The 21970-nt window shown below is 36.8% G+C and overlaps 2 protein-coding genes across 3 annotated transcripts; both read right to left on the bottom strand.

Moving 5' to 3' along the window:
- LOC18613957 lies at nucleotides 820-4131 on the bottom strand. The gene is made up of 3 exons (XM_018114385.1): nucleotides 3895-4131; nucleotides 1878-2755; nucleotides 820-1664 (listed from the first exon to the last, which is right to left on the bottom strand). Exons 2-3 carry the CDS (start codon nucleotides 2729-2731, stop codon nucleotides 1196-1198), a joined length of 1323 nt encoding a protein of 440 aa, XP_017969874.1. The 5' UTR covers nucleotides 2732-2755; nucleotides 3895-4131; the 3' UTR covers nucleotides 820-1195.
- Nucleotides 6581-21360, bottom strand: LOC18613956. 2 transcript variants are annotated; one of them, XR_001929192.1, is made up of 17 exons: nucleotides 20939-21360; nucleotides 18005-20743; nucleotides 16451-16910; nucleotides 15255-15483; nucleotides 13986-14150; nucleotides 13595-13867; nucleotides 12873-13118; nucleotides 12310-12699; nucleotides 10794-12221; nucleotides 10631-10687; nucleotides 9535-9963; nucleotides 8895-9118; nucleotides 8456-8589; nucleotides 7784-8053; nucleotides 7511-7689; nucleotides 7068-7355; nucleotides 6581-6985 (listed from the first exon to the last, which is right to left on the bottom strand). XR_001929192.1 is itself a non-coding variant. In XM_018126689.1 (16 exons), exons 1-16 carry the CDS (start codon nucleotides 21339-21341, stop codon nucleotides 7245-7247), a joined length of 7737 nt encoding a protein of 2578 aa, XP_017982178.1. In that variant the 5' UTR covers nucleotides 21342-21360; the 3' UTR covers nucleotides 6581-7244. The 2 variants fall into 2 exon arrangements, 1 of the variants encoding a protein (XP_017982178.1); XM_018126689.1 differs by having other exon boundaries at nucleotides 6581-7355.

The raw sequence follows: 21970 nt of genomic DNA, 5'->3' as shown, positions 1-21970 counted from the left end.
TGTGTTTAGGTGCCACTATTTGAGAGAAAGAAAGCGTCAAGAACGCTTAAAATGATACATCTATCGATAGATTATGTTCAAACTTTTAATAGCAGGTATCTATCTATCGATAGATTATGTGATCTATTGATAGATTTTTTTTGGATAATGTTTTTTATTTTTAATTTTTATAAGTTTAAGGTAAAATAAATATTTAGCAATTTTATATATTTTAATATTAGAATAATTAATATAAAAATATTATGTTATTTTTAATAATATTATTTATTATTTTAATTACTTAAAGTTGAAAAGTCAAATTTTATATTAAAAATTATAAATTTATTCAATTTATATGTTTTTTTTTATATATAAGAGTAATTTTGTCAATTTATATTATATTCTCAGTAAAATGATTACAAACCAAACACTACAATGTAATGCTCTAAGTAATCACATTTCTTGCAATCATCACTTTCCCTTATTATACCAAACACTGCAAAATTATATTCTCAGTAATGACATTCCCAACAACCATATACCCAACAATCACATTCCAATGCAACCTTGAGAGAGAGTAATGGTGGAGTGACATTAGCACATTCATCTAAAATCTTAAGATTATTAATCTAAAATCTTATGATTGTGCCAAATGGTTTGAAATTTAAAAAAAGAAACAAAAATAATAAACATTAAAGATGTTATTATATCATTGTCCAATCCTTTTGAATCACTATGATTTAGGACATCATTTCTCACATCTGATGTCTAACTTACCTTTAGAATTACGTACCTGTTTGCAAATTAACATACATGAAATAAAAACATTAAACGAGTTACTTGGATAAGATTGGATTTAGAATCCAGCAACTGTTCAATTAATTGACAGTGAACAAATTTCCCATCACATTGATAAATTTATCAAAGAGAAATTTAATGAGATACTTTGTCTCGGGACATTTTCACCCAATATATGTACAACAGCCCACCAAATCATGTACACACCCAAGTACACTACTTTTAAGACAGAGACCTACAAATAATACAACTAAGGAAAAGTGAAAAACTACTCATACCATATACAGGGGCTAATACAAGTAAAATTAAGTGGAAAAAAAAAACTTACATACGGAAAATAAATATAATTTGATCATTCTTTTGTCGCAAAACAATTTTACCGGCAGCAAGGGGATTAGGTTGAAACTCTCTTAATTGTCTAGAAAGGTAACATCCACCCCACAGTCCATCCCAACAGCAAACCAGCACCAACAAGACTCAGTCCCAATGCAAAAGCAACGGCATACTTGGTTATGTCTGGTCTAGGTTGGCCATTCTTCACTCGTCTAGCTTTTCCAGTCTTTTGCCAGCTCTTCCGCAATTTCCTACTGTTGTAGGGTGTCCATGGAAGGACTGCAGGGAAGAGAGTGGAGACTGGCTGCTCGTTATTCTTGATCTGGACATAAAGGGCTTCAAGCTGCAGCATTTGGAACCACTGTTTGTAGGCAAAGAGTTGCGATGCTTGCTTGAAGAAAAGCTTGATGATATGCTCCTTCTCTGCATAGGCTTGCTTTGCTGCCCTCTCAGCTTCTCTTGCTCGTGTTTGTGAGTGACAAAGTGCTTCAAGTAGCTGGGCCTTAGTAGGGTCAGACTCGGTAACTTGCTCCACGGTATCCTCTTTAGTTGTACTACAAGAATGCAAGTCAAATAAAAAAGAACAAACAAAGCCAAGTTAATAGTTTTATCTTTTTAATTGGTCAGCTAGAGATGCAAGGCAATGCTCATCCAAGAATCCATTTAAGCAAACTGTTCCTATCTGAACCTTTTTTTAACTAATCCATTCCGAGAATCAAGAAAATGGATCAATAAAACAACTACTTAAAGCATTACAAAATAAATACCTGAATGATGTGTCAGAAGCACATTGCACCTTCCCTTCTCCAACTGAAGACATCAGTCTTCCATGTGTTCTTACAGAATCAGTAAAGGCCCGTGAATTCACGATTGGTCTGGGAATAGGGCCTGTTTGGGACTTCCACGCCAAAGAAGATACTTCATCACCGTCAGAAGAACCAGAACATGCATGTGAGGACCTCCTCACATGCATCTTCTGAGGTGGGGGAAGATCACAATTCTCAATAAAGTATGATGACTTTTGTGCAACCAAGGAGGCCAGTTCGTCTTTATCTGTTGTGCGCCACCATGGCTCACCCTTCCCACCTTGAACCCAGGGAGACTCTGGATCATAGCATAAGTCATTTGTTTTTTTGAAAACTGGGCATTCAACAGATTCCATCTCCAAAAATTCATAGTTTTTTAATATCTCTGTTGAATCAAGAGAATATCCTTTGTCACTATTTCTGTCAATACCTGTAGCATCTTGTGCATCCTGCAGATGAACTCCACTTACTTTGGAGGGAGATTTAATTTCAGCTTTCAAACTTTCCACTTCATCCTCCAAGGCATGTAACTGCTCACTTGTTAAACCCTTTTGAGGTCCATAGCTAGGCTGCAGCTGAAGCCACCACCTCATATCAGGAGGTAAATTGGAATAGGAAGGGCTCCTGTTGAGAGGCATGAAACCTACTGCAGGGTGATCACACGCACCTGCAGCACCGTTGGGGCTTGAATCAGCCTGTTTAGATGAAGATGATGATTGGCAGCAGGCTAACTTGGGAGCTCTTTTGGCATCTTCTTGGACAAAGCAACGATTAGCTGTTCTTTGCCAGACAGCCCTTGCTTCAGCTGCTGCCATTACTCTCCACTTCGACACATTTAGCTGTTGGAAATAACCACTTGTTACAAATGAGAATGCTAGATAAGTAAGAAAAACTTATAACCTTCTGCTTCACTAAATCAGACACAAAATAACCAGCCAACTAAATTTGATTGATAAAAATTACTTTATAAGTTGACAAATACATAAATAAAACACCAATCCAAATACATACAGACACCAGTCAAAACAAACACTACCAATATTGGAAATCTTAAAAAGTTCTACCAATGGTTACTAAAGAAATAACAGATAATCCTTGTCCTTGTCCCCATAAAAACTACACAGAAGTTCAACCATCATACATACTTCACAATCTGAACAAATAAGCATATCTGATGACTTCTCATGCCTGAAATAGAGAAGTAAAATGGGAAGTGGCAGATCTGTAATTAACACACTACATCAATTTAAAACACAAAAACCATATAGTTACAAAATCAGGCCAAGACAATCAGACAAACTTGTCATGAAGGGTTTATTCGAGACAAATCCTGATTAAGACTGAATTAAACTTCAAAGTTGACTTTAACCCACTCTCATTCATCTCAAGTAAAGTTCAGTTACATCCCCCAGTTATTCAGATACCAGCTTCATGAGATCACCATAACATGTAAACAGTACAAAGCAGATAAAAAAGAGTGCAAAAATATACAATGTAAATTCCAAACTCTTAACTGCACATCATACTTACTGAAACAATCCCACAGCAATAAACTCGATGTATAAAAATTGTAAGCAGATTGTCTTTAGGAAGCTATAAAATGAAAGTTACAATAAAAAAACAAAGGGAAAAATCTGATAATTCTATTATTGTCACTACTCAAGAAACATACAGCAAAATTCAACTACCATCGAAAACAACAGCCAGTAACTACCATAAAATGGTTGATAAATGAAAATAAAACAGAAAGGAAGAAGAGAAGAAAGAAAAACCCATAAATTCAAGAAGCAGAACAACAAAAGTCCACATGGATAAGACGATTTAACGGTGCATGCAACAAAGTTGAATAATCTAACATAATTCAACAAACTAAAAGATACCAAATAAGCAAAAAAGAGAAAAGAAAGCAGCAAAAATAAGCTATAATCAATCAAGTAACAAAAAGAATAAGAGATTATCAAAGAGAAAGAGCACAAACCCAGAGAGCTGCAGGATTGAAAAGAGATGGGTAAGTGGGAATTGCATAGATCTAGTATAATTAGCGAGAATTAAAGGTAAAAGAAACCGTTTAATTTCAAGGAATGAAAGGAATCTACGAGCACGAGACTCATGTAGAGAAACACACAGTGTTGTTTGCTTCGTTTACTTGTGTCAGGCTTTTTGGTTTTGGTTTCCAGTTACCAAATATTCATATCCGTTCTTTATTCGCTGCACAAAATTTTGACAGGATTTTATTCATTAAAGCAAGGGGGGTGAAGTAGAACGACAGCGTTTCAGTTCAAACGTTGACTTGTTACTTTCGTGGGAGGTCCTCTAGCCCATGATAATTAGTGGGGTGATTTTTATCCTCTCAATTCAGTGACATCTTGAATCTCTTTTTGGGCTTTTGATGAAGGTACACGTGGCGGGTGATTAGGTCGATAAGGAGATCGAGCGGGTTGGTAGTGGGTCCCAATAAGAGGTACAAGATAAAGAGGTACTATCTTGATTAGTTGGAGGATATTCAAAGATCCAAAGATACCAGGGCAGGCAGGAAAATCCGAGGGGGTCTGGCCTTTCGGTTCTACCTAAGAACACTATAGAATCAATACTTACAAGGAAATGAGAACAAAATTTAGCATATTAGAGAAACGGGGTCCCTGCTTTTGAAAGCAATGTCGGGTAGATAGATTTTTAATCAAGAAAGCTGAAGAACAAATTGGATCTTAGATTTTTGGTATCTTCTAGGTGAACATTTTTAGTATATAACGATTCACTTCATTTACCAATCAAACAAAATTCAGGCAGAGTTAGATCTTATATAAATGACCCAAAAATATCTCTTTCTTAGATAAGATAGAAGAAATTCATGATTTCTGTCTTGGTGCTATGTTATAGTAGAAAACATCAATTGTCTATCATAAAGTTTCCATAATTAATATTAATAAATTTTATTGATGAAGTATTAATATGCATGTAGTCATATTGATACCTAACAAAGTAGACATATTATGCTTGTAGTCACAACACGTATACCTAAGAAATCACCTGCGAATTATTTCTTTGAGATTATAAGCAGTTTACAAGCACAGAAGCACGCGGGATTTTAAAGGTTTTCTGAGGGCGCACGAGCCAAGTGAAAAGGGAAGCCATCAGAATTCCTGCGGATGCCCATGGTTTCTTGCTTTTTGGTTGATTAACATGTTTTGCTTGTGTTGCGATTATTGAGTCCATCGCTTTTCTTTTTAAATATATATCTATGCTATGCTATGATTAAAACTTGTTCCAAGAAATTAAGAAACAATTGAAAGCAGTGGATGTTGATACGTGTTTTAATTCAAGTTTATGAAAGATTTCGAATTGAATTTAAATTTTTTGAATTTGTCTTTATATATTTGAATATTCTTTTACGTTAAGATAATTGAGCCTCGCAGCATTATACGGGTCTTTCTCTAATCATCTTAATAAGGATCACCGTCGATTAATAATTTTTATTACGAGAAAATAAATTTTACATTATAAAACTATGTATATTATATAAATGAGTACTGTGGTATAATTTTTTTTTGTAGATTTTATAGTCTAGTAGCTAGTATTGAGAGAAATGAAATTTGGAGATTGAATACAATAACAGGGTGGTTGGTTGGGAAACACTTTGAAAGTGAGAGTCCCGGAGAGACTCAGAATGAATGCCTTTTTTGACTTTGAAAAAGATTATGGAGGGGTTTGCAACGAACACCATGCACGAAGCAAGAGAGGGCGGTGACACGCGGCGTTTGTTCGGACACCTGGCCATGTTTTACTCTTTTTATCTTTGACATCATTCCCTCTCTTCGAACTTTTCTTTTATCTTACAATTGCATCTAAATTGGTTAACATAAGGGAATGGGAGCAGTACCATTTACGAGGAAAATTTAATGCTAACATGATCTAATTCACTCATCTTATAAAACAAGAACAACATTGATGGTAAAAGCCACAGCCTAGGATGCAAGTAGAGAAAACCAACATAAAATCAGGAAGGTTTGTGCTGTGATTTGAAAAAAAACTTAAAATGAATTTCTTCTTCTTCTTCTTCTTCTTCTGTTTGTTTGGCGATTTTCAGTTTAAGCTGTAATATTTATGAAGTAGGAAAACAAATAGGGAGGGTTAATGCTTGAGGGCGGAAGCAGCTTTGTTTATACCTAACTTAATGGAACAGCAAAGCTTAATGCTTTTTATTTGTTGTTTGTTTAATGCTATGCTTGCATTTGAGTTTAAGTTTAAGATCAACCTACAAGTCCAACTTACGGCCTTGAGAGACTTACGTGCCTGTCTACACTCTTAACCCAAAACCTTATTACCACTACGCAATTTAAAGCATCCTAACGTTTGCATTTGAAATTTTAAATGTCGAAAGCATATGCCCAACCGTATGCTGGCCTAAACGCAATTAACACGTGCTAATTGCTCTACTCAGGTACTTTTGCCTCTGGAAGAGGACAAGATTTCTGCCTTCTTATCCTACGTTATTATTAAACCATAGCCCACTTTGTGTTTTGGGTAAACTCTTAATCTGCTTTAAGCACTTATCCAAGGGATTGGCTTTAAAACGAAGGTAATGCCACCAAATATGTTCATCCCTTTAGTCCAATGCTTTTGGCTGCCCATCATTCCGATGCGCTTCCAGGAACTCTTTCTGGGAATACGGTCAAGAAAGAGAGATTAGTATATCAATGTCACCACTTTCCAATAATTACATATGTACATTTACAAGAACAATAATCATTGACAAAGACAATTCTGTTTTTATTCGTATGTATATACACTGGAAATATCACACAAAAATTTTATCCCCACAGCCATCTGAAACACCTCGCACGGAGAAAACTACGAAAAGAGTAACAAAAACTGAAATGTGAAACCCACAGTCCCAACCATTTCTCTTGGATGTTGAACGCTTGAAATGTGAACCCACAGTCTGAACCCCTCTTATCTGGTTTCATCCGTGTCACGCATTCTACAGGTTTCTTTCCTACTTATTTGTTCAACAATGGAAACCTCAATGCAAGAGAGATGGAATAATGTACACGCACAGCTTTTCTCTTTCCCTGATGATTCGGGTTTTCAAAAGCCATCAATTAACAACAAGCGCGGAAAAGAAGATATATGTTGGTGATGCCAAACGACTACCTGATGTCAAAGGCACTGAGCTCACCAAGTCAACCGAGTTCATGGAATGCTGTCTTTTCTTAACTGTTCCTAAAGAACACAAACAGTCTTGCGCTTGCATTGCCAACAAATTTCTTGGAACACAAAACAGTTTTTAACTGTTCTGAAAAGTCAAGCTCCCTTGGGCTCAGATAAGTTTCATCTTAATGTCCCATGTAGGTAATCATTGAACTGAACCAGCTTTACAGAGCCGTCTCCACCACATGAAAGAAAACCATGTGACACAACTTGAATATCAGTAACAGCAGCCTGTGACATTTACACAAAATATTGCATTAGTGCAAATTCAAATAGTGCATGCAACAAAAGTCTTTTAACATCAATAAATACAAAATTTTCAGACTGAGGAATATGAAGAAATTCAATGTGAATGTCTCAAACATGGATATAATCATTATAGTTACCCGCACAACACCCCCAAAACCACGAGAGCTTGGTTGCAAAAAGGTGTGCCTTTCATGCAATTTTGACCAATGATAAACCAACTTGGCCGCTTTGGCATCCCAAAGTTTAACATCTCCATCTTTGCTTCCCGTTAAGAACAAACTGGTATTTGGGATGGTTGATATTTTGGTGATACTACCTTCACTCAGACAGTTTGATAAAATAAAGATTAGATCAAAATTATATCGTAGACAAGTGGCACAGACCAAGGTGACAAAAAGAAAAGCATGTACCTAAGTGAGCCTTTGGTATGTACCAAAGCATCCCACTGTGATTCTGGTCCTGTAATTGATTACTAGCTCCTGTCCTCATGTCAGTACTGGAAGACCTGTTGATGCTTGTTTCAACACCATCATGGTACCTGTGCCTTTTAGTCCTTCCAGTAGCTATGTACCGAAAGTCATGAAGTCCAACATCACCATTTTTACCACCAGTAACTATTAGGGGAGAAATAGAACCACTTCCTATGTCATTGTCAAATACAGCAATGGAGCGGGCACCGCCTGCACAGTGAAGCAAAAGACTGTAACCACAATAGGTTGAAATTATCAAGTAAATGCAGAAATCCCTAAGGTAGTATACCAATCATGACTGAACAATCAAATATAATCACATTTAATGCACAATAGTGAACTCGACATTCTATAAAAAGAACATAGTGAACTGTTCACTTGATGCTATAAGAATGCAACACATTTCCAGTTATAGGTTACCATGCTAAGTTGCCAAATTCTAATTTAACCTCAAATCAGAACTCTGGCTACTCTGCTTATGGATGTATAATGTACGAAACTAACCTTTGTACAATGAGACACTTCCTATGTAAGGAATTTGATGGAACTAACCTTCATATGAAAGTTGGGAGAAAGGAAGGGGAGTGGGTGGGAAGGAAGGGGGGAACTAACCTTCATGGCAAATAATGGATGCCCGAGAGGTTGCAGTCGGTGCCAATGTATCCCATATAACCACATTAACACCATTGGAGCTACATCCAGCAGCAGCAATGATTGATCCACTTGAAGTAACGTAAGCGACATCCCTGCAACAAAGAATAGCTAATCAGAGGCCCACAGAAGAATAAACACATTATAATATCTTAATAACAGAAAAATTTCCAATCTAAGTCTGCAAAGTTATCTTCAACAATAGATGGAAAGTGGTGCTCTCAGGGTAACAAAAAAGCAAGTTTAGAAAATATGAACTGAGGACCCAGCAAAACCACACAGGGCAGCAGACAGTGAATAACTTAATCACATCTCACAGATGTAGGTTTCAGTTCTGGAATGTTAAAGTCAAGAAAGGACTGTCAATGCCTCTTTAAGCATTTAAAAACAGAATACATACGATGCATGGTTATTAAAACAGAGAGATGATTCTGTTGGACGGATATTGCTCCTGCCTCCCACCTCCAGCTGCCATGCGCAAACTGTTCCATCTAGTGCAGCAGTAGCAAATCTGTGTCCACAATGATCAAACTGCAAAGCTGATATTGAGGCAAGAGCATAAGGTGGAGGAACATTTGCAGCAGGCAGCACTCCGTAAGTTGCTGTTGCTTTGTCCTTACCATACTGCACTTATTACATTATACATCAGCTACATGCCTTACAAATAAACAAGACATAAAAATAAAGATTCATGGATTGCATTTTATAGAATGACTAATATGTTGTGTTTTCATGTCTTGCAAAGTTAAAGACACTTCAGGTGCCTGCTGTAGGTACATCACTCCTGTCTCCCTAACTTCATTTCTAGTGCATTCATTGACACTCTTAAACAAAAAAGAAAAATGATTATTGTACTGGAATTTTACTTTCAAAAATGGAAAAATCTAAAATAACTCATTTTCCTCTCCAATGAGACTACAATAATTTTCTAAGAGAAGAAACTCAAGACAAATCTAATACATGTCCAATGAAAAAATTATGAATATTGTATGCATAATACACTTAGAACAATCATAATTTTTGCTGTCAAAGTTTCATACCTCCCATAAGTAAATGTGTGTATTGATAGAACCAACCAGGAAGACAGGCCTTGAGGGGTGACTTGAGAAAGCCCTTGTACTTATGTTTTCTACAGTAGCTGGCGGATCAACAAACTCCTCAAAGTCTCCTTGCACCGCCCAGCCTAAGCCAGAGGCACCAATACCAGCATAACCTGGAATCCCAAATGCTCCACCACCTGTCAGGTCTCTCCCTGGTCTAGCTAAAGAACCCACACCAATGGTTGCCCCACCCAACCCCAGTTGAGCTCCTTTGTTGTTACCAAGACCAAGACCAGGAGATACACAGGTTGGAACTGGGGTTGATTCACAACCAGCCCAACCATTGTGAGGCCAATCAGCACCTGACCAGATATAATCTGATTGATCTATGTCATGCATACCATCTTCCCAGTTAAAGAAAATTATGCCCTGAATCAGATAGAATTAAATGATTGATTACTGTTCACATGAACACATGCAAATAATGTATATAAACTCATCAGGAAATTAGAGGAGCAAAAACTGTCTTTAAATATTAATCAACATCACAATGATGTGACAGAATGGTTGCTTCATGACTTCAACATTGAAGCATAAATCAAACTTCTAGGTCCAGCCCTACACAATTGATCAGAGATGGTGCTTCTAAGTGGCTAGTACAGTTACTTAAGGCAGATGTTGGTCTACAAGCAAGTAGCAACTCATGATGAAAAAAGGTAAAATTTTAACAGTTGAGATTTTCCAAAGCAGAAGCCTGCTGGGAGCACAATGAAAAATTGTCTGGTTCCAAACCTTTTCCCTTTCCTTTATTGAGTCAATCTATATCAGCAGTTCAACCCAATTCAACCATTTCAATCTATGTAATCTTAATGGGTATATGTTACACATAACTGCAACATAAAATAGCAAAACATGGTTGTCACACACTTTGCTAAATGGCTAACAACTTAAATCTGTACCTAGTACTTGAATCCCCTAATAAATATCTTGAAATGGACAGATGATGGATAGGATATCTATAAGAAACTAATTTTCAAGAGAAAAAAACCACACCTACTGCTTATGAAAAAAGGGGGTCTGGAACGTAGTTACTAACCTTCCGGCTGCTGGCTAGGGCAGCCTGCCTTTGATCAATGGAGTTGACACACAATGCCTGAGGAAAATACAAATATTTAGTTATCACAAAAACTTACAAGTTCAGGAGATGATCTGCAAACCCATTCAATCTGCAATAAGGTAAAAGAAATTAGAGGTACTACCTCTAAAAGCTCCCCATTTCTCTTGTATATTTCTTTAGGGTTTTGGAAAGGTGTGACCTCCTTTTCCATGATTGTGTCTTTCTGTGAGGAACTCAGAAAAGTATGTCCATTCCGAAACAGACTCCTAGAAGGTGATCCAGCTTCACCACCAGAAGAACTATTGCTTATTCTGCCTCCATGATTATGGGACTTATCACTTTCATGCTCCCCTTTAATGTCTTTGTATACTTCACCCCATCCTTTGGAAGGCTTAAAATGAAAATTACTTGACCAATTTATTTTCTCATGTGCAAAACTTTCTGATATCAGAGTAGGATCAGCACAGATATTCCATAAGACATAAGAAGCAGAAAGTTGATTTGTGCTGTTTGTTATATCTTCACCAACAATACCCTGACCCAGATGCTGATGTAGAGTCCTAGAAGACAATTTAGATTCCTCCAACCATACAAGAGTAGGAGGGTGAAATCCATTATCTATTTTCTGCTGCAAGAACAACACAAGTTGTTTCACATGGTAAGAAGAAATATGTTCAAGTGCAATTTTCAGCAACTTGGCCAATATCCATGACAATGACCTAATCTTTTCTCTTATGCTCTTGGTATCTGATTCAAAATCCACCGAACCAGGAGCACAAGAAGAAAGTTTACCATAGGAAAAACCAGAAGGACAAGTGTCATCAAGTAAAACGGCTATTGAATCTAGTTTATGTTTCATGAATCTGGACATGTGTTGCCACAGAAAAGCCCCTATAATATGCCATCTCTCATCTTCTGGAATTGAATGCAATAGCTCTCGAACTTTTTTGTCTTCAGCACATCTAGCAACCTCAAGGCCACCTATTATATCATTAATCAATGTATTCTGAGTCACAGTATCTGCAACCTGGTAAGACACTTTCTTCAGAATCGACATATCAACTTCATATGGAGTATGCCCATTAGTATATGAAACTAAGAGGGGTTGCACCATCAGAACTAAACCTTTTGAATTTTTCTGAAGCCAAGCAGAAGCAAAATTTGCATAATATTCGTAAAAATCAAGAAGAGTAAGAAGTTTCGAGGTGTCGGCCTCTTTGTAGTTGGCAGAGAAAATCCTCACGGCAGCTTTTAAATTCCATAATGATAGTCTGACCCCCTGAAAGTAACATCCCCAGGCATATAGCCAGTTGGATCTAACTTCGTGGGATGCACCATTTTCCATATAACATGATTTTGATGCGGACCAGGTTATGCTGCAGGCAGCAATCAAATGTGAAAACAAAAAGGAGATATCCTCAGTCACCTTCAAAAGTGGCTTGTGCAAAAGGGGATAGCGGAGGGAACTGTCAATTATATGATTCTCATACTGGCTGCATTCATGAGAATACCCATGTAGGATATCATATCCAAGGAACCAGAACCCATTACTCCACAATGAGACAAAAATCTGAAAAAGGAGAAAAAATTAAACAAATCATGTATAAACACTGGTCAAATAAGAAAAACACACATAAACAGAGTGTAGAACTGCATACCATATCAATTAGGCAGGAAGAAACCAATAAGAACTTCTGCTCAAACTGTGCAAGCGCTGTGCACAACTTATGCTGAAAGTTTTCAAGTAATTTATCATACTGAATCTCATGATCCTCAGAACATGTATTCACTCCAACAGATCCAACAGAGGTTCTAGGCCAACTAGGGTGCTCCCTTATCAACTTTGAGATATATTGGAGAGCCAAATCTAATTTAGCATAGAACTCAAGGTGCAACGCAACATCGCCCAATAGCCAGTTAGAGGAATCATCAATGGATGGTTTCCAAATTCCAAGTGAAATTTTAGAAGATGCAATATCTGATACATTCTCTTGATCTGTACCCCCAAGAATACTCAGAGAAGTTGAAAGAGACTCCAAGGCTTCAAGCTTAAAATGAGAAATAAGGGAAAATTATCAATTATATTTTCTCATCAAGCGATTAGCAACATGCTCACAAACAAGCAAGAAAATTGAAGAAACAATTAAAAACCCTACTTTTCATTTGGTATTGTCATCTTACTTATCCCAACAAAGAAAAACATGCAACAAAATAAACTTACTGGAAGCCCACATCTGTTTAAGGAAGTAGCACTCATTAAAGATGCCCATCTAGCAAGAACTCCAGCATTCTGGTCCCCTACAGCATTCCTCATGCTAGTGTTGTTTGCTAATGTGAGGCAATACAGTCCTACACTGGGGTCCATGAAAGCAACATGACAGGATGAAAGAGTGGATGCATCGATAGCAGAACCCACTTGTAAACCAAGCATGATCAGAAAAGATTGAGGATAATTCCCCAATTCCCACTGCAAACCAAGAGAGTCATTAGAAAACCAGTGATGTAACATCCCTTATCAATCTCACCAAAAATCTGTCCCTCAATGGCTGCACTCTAAAGAACAGTGCTGTAAAGAACCCAATAGAAAGTTCATTCCTTCCTTCCCGGCACCATAGCCATTCAACTAATGGTAGTTAAGATCAGCTAGAAGGGGTATTTTCTTTCACAGTCTTCTTCCCTTTCCTTTTTACTTTTAAATTCTTTTTCTATACTCTGATTCGGGTTTTTTAGTTAGCAAACAGTGAATTTGAATTAGCATTTGTTGGAAGATTATGGTTCATTTCTGAAATAGTTAATTTCTTTGCTTGTCAAAAAAAAAAAAAACCAAGAGAGTCATTAGAAGTCATGGCATGTTCAAAGTTGACATGTAAAACACAGAGTATAAAGTATTATCCAAGATATCTTTGCAAGAAAAATGTGAAAGTTAAGTTCATTTCTAAGCACCTCTAGAAGGCTTGCAAGCCAATAGTCACTTCTCTCAATTGCGGATGGAAGTATAATCTTTGTAATCAAGTGACGCTCTAATGGTCCACCTCGCCCCTCAATAAGTCTACAAATTATTAGTGCTAGTTGCTCATCCCCAAGGTTCTTTGCACAAACAGTGACTGCAGAAGAAGTATCGCCTCCAAGCAGAAAAAAAGCAATAGCCAGCTCTAGTTGATGTCTCCCCATCAAGACATAAGCATTTTTCAAAGCTGCTGCCTTATTTTTCTCCTCCTGTGACAATAACCAAAGTGGACACAGAATGAAATACATGCAATTGAGAAAATTAATCAGTGACTAAACATTCCAACAAACTAAATCAAGAAATCAACAGCCTACAGTTACACAATACCTGAAAATTGCGTGAAAGAAATCCAACCAATGGTTTATCCTTCTCATCCTTGCTGATTTTAAATAGACCAGCCAAAACTTGAAGTCTATTTAGTGCAACATACAACAGTGTACAATCCTTGGGATCTCTCTTCTTAAGATATTGCGATCTAGCCAACTTCTCCATCTACAATAGATGAACAACATCAGAAACAATTAAAGTACATCCTTTTTTTCTCACCAGGGGTAGGGGGGGGGGGAGAGCAAAAGAGTTGCCAATATTATGTAATCATTGGATGAAACACTGCTCACTGGAATTAAACCAAATGCAAACAGAGAAGTACCGCTGCAAGTTGCAATTAAAAACCTATGCAACCCAAAAAGTTGTTAACCAGATTTAACAATGAATCAATCAACCACAAACTTTAGCTCATTAAACCAACCCAAACAAAACTTAGACTTAATTTAGGGATGGACACCTAAATTAAGTCCATATCTGACCCAGTTTCACAGTTGCACAAAGTCCATGGATCCGGGGGCAGTCCATCACTCAAATGAAACATGAACTTTCTTCACTTTCCAATTATGCATTACTGAAACCCCGACATGTAAATGAACCACCAAGAGAGAGTAACTAACTCAGCCTTGTCAATGCATTTTTAAAATTTCTCTATGTTGCACTTTTAAGCACCTAAACTGGTGACAAATATGAGGTCATGGAAAAATAAACAAAATTCACCTTACATTTATGTGAAATGCTGTTATTTGAAAGAACAAAAAAAAACCCTGCAATACCATTAAATAAAAAGGACAGAGAGGTCTAATTCAAAATTAACCCCACCTTTAACCTGTTATTTACACTCAGCCTCCTCCCAAGGGAATTTTATCACAAGACTAGCAATTCACCCAGCTTGGGACTTTTACATAGATCACAGTGTGATAAACATCTTAAACTGTTAAAATTGGCATACAATCTGGCAATTAAGTTCAGAGATCTGATTGTACTAGCAAATCACCATTGGAGTACCTTCAAGGAAGACCACATAGAGTGTCTCCATGACAGGATCCTCACTTGAAGTGTTCTTCTTCCTTCCTCCCCTGGCCCTTCTTTTTTAAAAGTTCACTATTAAGTTGAATGTACATGGTGCCATAATAAAGGATGATTGATAAATGGTTTCAGATCGTATTTAGATAAATAGAACAAGTTCTACTCCAGCAGAATAAAAGAATAAAATCCTGGTTTGCCATAGAGATGAGATGTATCTTAATAATTAGAACCTCAGACAATTACCCTTGTGCGCAGTTGTGTTGCGTTAGTAAACCAAAATCCAACACCCAAAGTCTGCATTTCCTGCCAAGATGGTTCATTAGGTAGTAAAGAACCAAACAAAGTTTCCTGGCAATCAGACTGGAATGCCCACACCATAAGCCCAGAATCAACAACCAACTCTTCCAAAGATGCTGATCTACCAAAACTTTGAGAAAAAAGCAGCTGCTGAAACCTTAATGTGACCCAAAACCTGCAGAAAAATAAAGAAGAGCCAGTATAGGAGATGAATTTCAGGAGAAAAAAGAATGTGATGTTGAAAGCACAATAAAACAATAAATATGAAGCCTATAGCCAGTAAAACAACCACAAATTTTCATAGGCAACAAATAAAGTTCAAGTATGGCACTATTAGTTAATATCATCAGATGGAGGCACCAGAGCTAAAAGGAAGATTATCGGAGCCGTCTATGTATAATTCTAGTTATAATAGGTCAAAAGTCTCCATCTCAATTCTCTTTCAAATATTTGATTTTTAACTAATTCCCACCTCACAACAAATTGATTCATCCACCACTCTGTGCAAACCCATAAATCTGGGCTACTAATGGCTGAAAGGGACTTTTCTCCAAACCTCAAAAGAAAAAAAAAAGAATTCGATTTAATTGGTGGTGAAAACAATGGCTGAGTTTTCTGAACTGGGAAAGCTTTCTTTTATGAAACATTCTTCATCACAAGTTCACTTAGCATCTCATTAGTTTACCAGATTCTTTGACTTCTTATTTGATGCACCTTTATGAGTGTTGACTTGCGTGTATATCTCTTATACTTGGTCCATTCTTAAAGTGATATTTAACAAACTTGTCTTCCTTAACCCCTTTGAAGATAATAGAACTTGTCCTGTTTTATAATGGACCCTAAATTGACCTCTATCTGCTTTGTGAGTACGTCTTTGATGCCTAGTTCTTCCGATGATCCTAGGACCATGTACATTGATGACACCCCTTGTCTTCGCCTTCCTAGCCACACATAAGAATCCAATTAAAAAAACAAACATTTTTTCTCTTTTGTGGGCAATAAGCAAAATATTGAACCTTTATCTGGTTCCACAGACACACTCATTTACCAATGTGGAGGAAAATATAAAATTATTAGATAAGGTACATCTCCTATAAGATTTTTGAGAATCATACATAAAAATAACAAAGATCAAGCGGTACCTTCGACCCGGTTCATCAAGATTTTCATAAACAGAAGCTGACTGAGGATTACTAACTTCATTTAGAAGATCTATAATTGCAAGAATTTGCATCTTCTCTGCTGCGGTTATCGCTGCCAACTCATGCAACTTATTAATAGGCTCAAGGAAGTCCCTAAGTCCAGATTTTGATGAAGACAAGCTGAACATATTGCTGGAAGCATCAGGTGCCAAATTGTAAGCAAATTGCGTCAAGCCACTTTGAAATTGTAAAGATGATGCCATTGAAGTAGCATTCCCACTCCATCGGAATGCATTCTCAGTTGAACTATTGGAGAGAATCCCTTCAATGTAATTGGACAAAGGTATCTGTGGAACAATATCGCTACGCTTTGGATGGTGATATATCTTCTCAGAAATATAACTAGAATTAAGATATTCAACCAGATGCCTCACAGAGATGTATGCACGTTTCCAATTGCCTAAAGACATTGAAGATGACATGCTTTAAGTAACCTGACATTAGCAGCCTGAATAAAACAATTTCTAAAAGCAAACTCAAAGAACAGCATCGCAAAATTCATAGAAACAGGAGAATTTGAAGTATATAACCAACAACGGTCCACATATTCCAGATATATTTGTTATTGTAAATGTTCTTAGCTAAAACTAATGCACAGGTTGCCATTTCCCTTGAAGAATGCAATCTAATCACATGTTTAGCAAACTCTGACTAGACTTTGAACTCTCTTAATAAATAAATGCTGTCATAAGTCCCAAAATATCATGCAATAGACAGCGGGTATGCACAGAATGCAACGAAATGCAAGAGAAACAGAGAAGAAGTTCAGTTCAGCCAGATAAACAATCTTGAAAAAGAGTTTAAATATAAAATTAAAAAAAAAAAACAATATCATTATTGTTATCTTTCAAACAGTAAAAATTTTAAAAGTACCTCAAACCAGCAGAATAATTTCCGTTTCAAATGTCAACTTAGACAAACAAAATTCAAGTGGCTATGAGAATTAGCATCTCATGCTAGGCAACATGAGAGAATGATCAGCTAAATATAAGCAGTCTTTCTCCCAGACTAGCCAAGTCAGATTGAGGTCAAAGAAAAGAAAAAGAGGACCAGCTATATGGGCTGCCTGATTACTTCATGGCACTGAAACATTTGAGATCTATATAAGGGTATTCTAGATATCTGATGGGAGAAAAGAAAAATGGCATAGATGCGCAAGAGTAATTGGATTCAGTAGAAAAGCATTCCAGATCAATTAAATATCATTGCAGTGGCAAATATTAGCCAATATCTCTCTTACCTTCTTAGTCAAGTGAAAAGTAACCACAGATTTACATTAAGAAACAAGGTCAACGGGAAAGCACTACACAGTTCCAACAATGAAATAGTAGCAATAATCATGGAAAATAAATAATCCGTATTCTTCATCTACGCATCAAAGATGAGAATTTCAAACAAGCTTTACCATTATTATGTCAAAACTTGTGGACTTAGAAACTGAGGGAAAATTTATCACTTGTATCAACAACAACAACAAAAAAGATGTACTATTACCTGAATATATATTTGCAAAGAGTGCCTCCGGGTGATAAACAGGCAAAACTCCTGCTAACATCTCCACTATGTCTAGCATGCTCCAAAAACCAAGTAAGATCTTTGACTTCTGTTTCAGTTGAGCCCTTCCAACTAAAAATGTGTTGGATAGGTGATCATCTTTTGTAGTAATCTTCCCAAGAAGACCAGACTTGCATCCTCCATTCCCATTCTCAATTAATGTTTCTTTGTAATTAATGGCATCACGATCACTAAATGTTTCAGAAAGGGTTCCCTCATTCATACCAATTTCAGAATCAAGAAGGCTTTCGGTGATAAAATTTGGATTGGATTCAGTCTGATGCTTCTTATCTAAAAGAAACAGCCATGGACTTAAAAGACTCACGTAACTAGCATGGACAACTACACCTGTGGTCCTGGGCCCCCACAAGAAATCATGAATAGCAGAAAAAGTATGACTGATCCCAATGCAGAACCAGATTTGCATTCCCAGAGGCTTTTTAGAGTTTAACAAAGCCTGACCCCCACAACGCTTCTGAGCATATACCCGTAATTCATTGTGCATGCCAACTGCAAGTAATAACTGACCATTTCCTAGGTTTAACCAATTCAAAGCAACAACATCTTCATTAAGGGACAATGTGTCTTCTAACATAAAAGTCCCCGAGTCTGCTAGGCGTATAGAGTCCCATATACGAAGATTGCTGACAGCATTTGACTGGCTATCTGAGCCAATGGTTGCAATCTTCCTACCACAATTGGTCAAACATATAGCACTGACAGGACCTTGATGTGCAGTAAACATACCAACTAACTCCCATGGCATGTGAGAAATTGATGGGTCATAGGGGTTAAATCTCCACAATTTTAAACCACCATCAGAGCAGCCTGTAGCCATAACATATGCAGGACTTTTACAACTATATGGATCATTATCAAAAGTTAACTTCTGCTGCATAGGTGTCAAACCACTCGGACAGATCACAGCAGAACTTGTGACCTGATCATGAAGATGAGGTTCAGGCAACTGAGCTGAGGAAGGAATAACATGAACACAATATCTTGTGCCAGAAATCGTATTTTCTAATTTCCTTGCACTGCATTCAACAAGACTATTATCATCAAAATTACATTCAGAGTTGCTTCCCGTCAGAGCATAAGCATGAATTTTTATTTCCCAGGAAAGTGCCTGAAACTCTTTCATCCATATGCCCAAAAGCAAAAATCCATCACACATAGAAGTTTTATTACAAGACAAAGACAATGGTACTGAATAGATGTTGGTTGGACCATCCTTGTAAGGATCATGACCTGTAAAAGGTATAGTGCATATGTAGTGACATACTACATCTTCTCCACCTTCAAAAATCTTTACCGCAAAGCAGTCAATTCCTCCAACATGCCCAATAAGAAGAACCCGATCTTCACGCAATACTAAAGGTGCCCATCTCAAGCTTGTATATTTAGAACATTTATCTTGACTTACATATTTTCCACAAATTTTCCATGTGGGAATCAATGTCGGAAGGTCATGAATGCTGTTGGAATTGGTAGAAAGAGACCAAAACAGAAGCAGGCCATTAGAATCCAAGGAAACAGCCAATTCAAATTCACAGACATAAGGATGTATAGCAATTTGTAAGATTTTACTGGTATGACCATCTATATCTAAAATCCCACCTACTGAACATGATAACAAATTCTCTATCCTAGATTCATTAGGCGATGCATCCTTCATATCATTTGATGTTTTGGTATATAACATGGACCAGGCCATAGATTGAAAAGGAAATAAATGAATCAAAGAGCATACAATTGGAGGTCCAGACAAACATGTTCTCATGATAACAACCTTTTTAAGAACTAATTGCTGTTTTAATGTTGAAAGTCCATTTCTATGAAGATGTTCAACTTCAAAGTCCTGAAGCTCATGTCTCTTCCACAATGTAACTCGGGGAAACTTCATTGGAGTCATGTCATCAAGGCAATGGATTGCCCAGAAAGTGACCAATTTTCCAGGACCAAACCCTATTAACCACTCACACCTACCAACTTCACGTTTATCTCCTTCTGTACAAAAGTATTTCTTAGTTTCTTCACCGGTTTTAACTATACCACCAATTTCTGTTGCCCATTTCAAAAATATATCCACTCCTAGAGTTCCACGCAATGCACAATCTATCTCAATTACAGCAGCAACACAAAAGGACCTTATTGTAATTTTGTGATCATAAATGCCATCCTTGCCTGGTTTTTTAACTCTACCATTATCGACCTCACTCCATAACCTCACAGTTCCATCTAAACAGCATGTTAACAATATATGTCTCCGCAAATGTTTTGCATCTCTTGACAATTGTTTCCCTCCTGATGGCCTCCACTGAATCATCGAAACAGGTTGAGGATGACCTAACGTGGCTTTTGCGTATCCAGAGTTTCCATCACTGTAAAATACCAAAACAGACTTGCTTGGCTCATTGATCACTTCTCCTTCAATTTGTAAAACCTTCGAATGAGATGCAGCCGCTGAAGGGCCCTCTGTGGACCAGGAGGCAGAAACCAGATTTTGAGGCAGATCTGCCTTGAATTTCCAAGCTATTTCCCAGGATTTGCTCTTCCTTTTCCATAAAATAACCTCTAATCCACCGGCTAATATCCCATCCCCGGAGGCCGTCCATTCAACTGCCTCAACTTTTGTACATTGTAGAAGTTCTACATTCTGGCTCCAACAAAAAGAACCTGAATCAGTAAAACAGGAAATTCCAATTTAAGATATACAAGCCATTTAAAATTTAAAAATAAATATAAAAAACCCCAACTTTGTTATTCAAATGCACGAAAATTCATTAACCCTACAAGCAGAACTCAAATTTTCAAACTTCAATACTAACTCCAAGTAATTTTCAAAATGTTAACTCCAAAATCCAAACATACTTTCGGAATTCGACGTCTCCAAGTCGTGAGAGAATAAGAAAATGCAATTCCCCGAGGCTGCCGCGAGCTCGCCGGCCGAAGGCGTGACCGGAGACCAACAAACGGCGGTGACAGGGGAAGAAGCGTCGGAAGAGAGCTCGAAGACTTGGCGGAAAATTGGGCCCATAAGATTTTGCTCGGGGGAGAGAGGGGAAGGGAAATGAGAGATCACGAGGAGAGAGGAGGACCCGTAGGCTACCCATGAGTAACCGGCGAAGTCCGGTAACCAGTCAATGGAGGATTCAGATCGGTTCGGTGCGGCCGGTATGAGTTCGGATCTAAGGAGGGAAAGCGGGAGGTGGTCCGTGGGATCCAACTCGGAATCGTAGGTTGCGTTTCGAGAAGTGGGAGTTGGCCCTGCCATGTCTTTGCAACACTGAAGAAGACGACAAAGGGGAGAGAAAGAACTGTATATATACATTGCATCTCTTGTTCTTTTTTGATGGAAAGTGAAATTAGAAGGTGGTGAAATCTGAGATAGTAAAACTTTTTTGGACTGTAAAATTACCGCACGAGATCTGTAACTTTTTGTGGTTTAGGTTCTTTTCCTGCGAAGTAAAATATTTTTTAAAAAGTATTTTGATGATTTGTATTTTTTTGAAAGATAAAAAATTTATTATTGTAAAATATTTTATACATTAATTAAAAATATATATATTAATCACATAAAATGTCTTATTACCCTCTTTAAAAATGTAATATAAATTTGATAAATATTAATATGTAATTTAAAAAATATTAATATGTAACTAAAATTTTTAATTTAAACTATTAATTTTTAAATTATTCAATACTATTAAATATTAAAAAAATATTTTTTAATAAAATCAATCAATGCAATTAAAATTTTTATTCATAAATTAAATAAATCTTACTAATAATTATAATTAAAAATATTTTTAATAAATATAAATTTTGGATGTTATGTTAAAAAAAGGATGAGATGAAATTTTTTTTAAAAATTAGAATTTACTTTACAAATATTTGATTAAA

This window comes from Theobroma cacao, chromosome 1, assembly GCF_000208745.1.
Source record: "Theobroma cacao cultivar B97-61/B2 chromosome 1, Criollo_cocoa_genome_V2, whole genome shotgun sequence".
NCBI lineage: Eukaryota > Viridiplantae > Streptophyta > Magnoliopsida > Malvales > Malvaceae > Theobroma > Theobroma cacao.
This window is presented reverse-complemented; position numbering and strand designations above follow the sequence as displayed.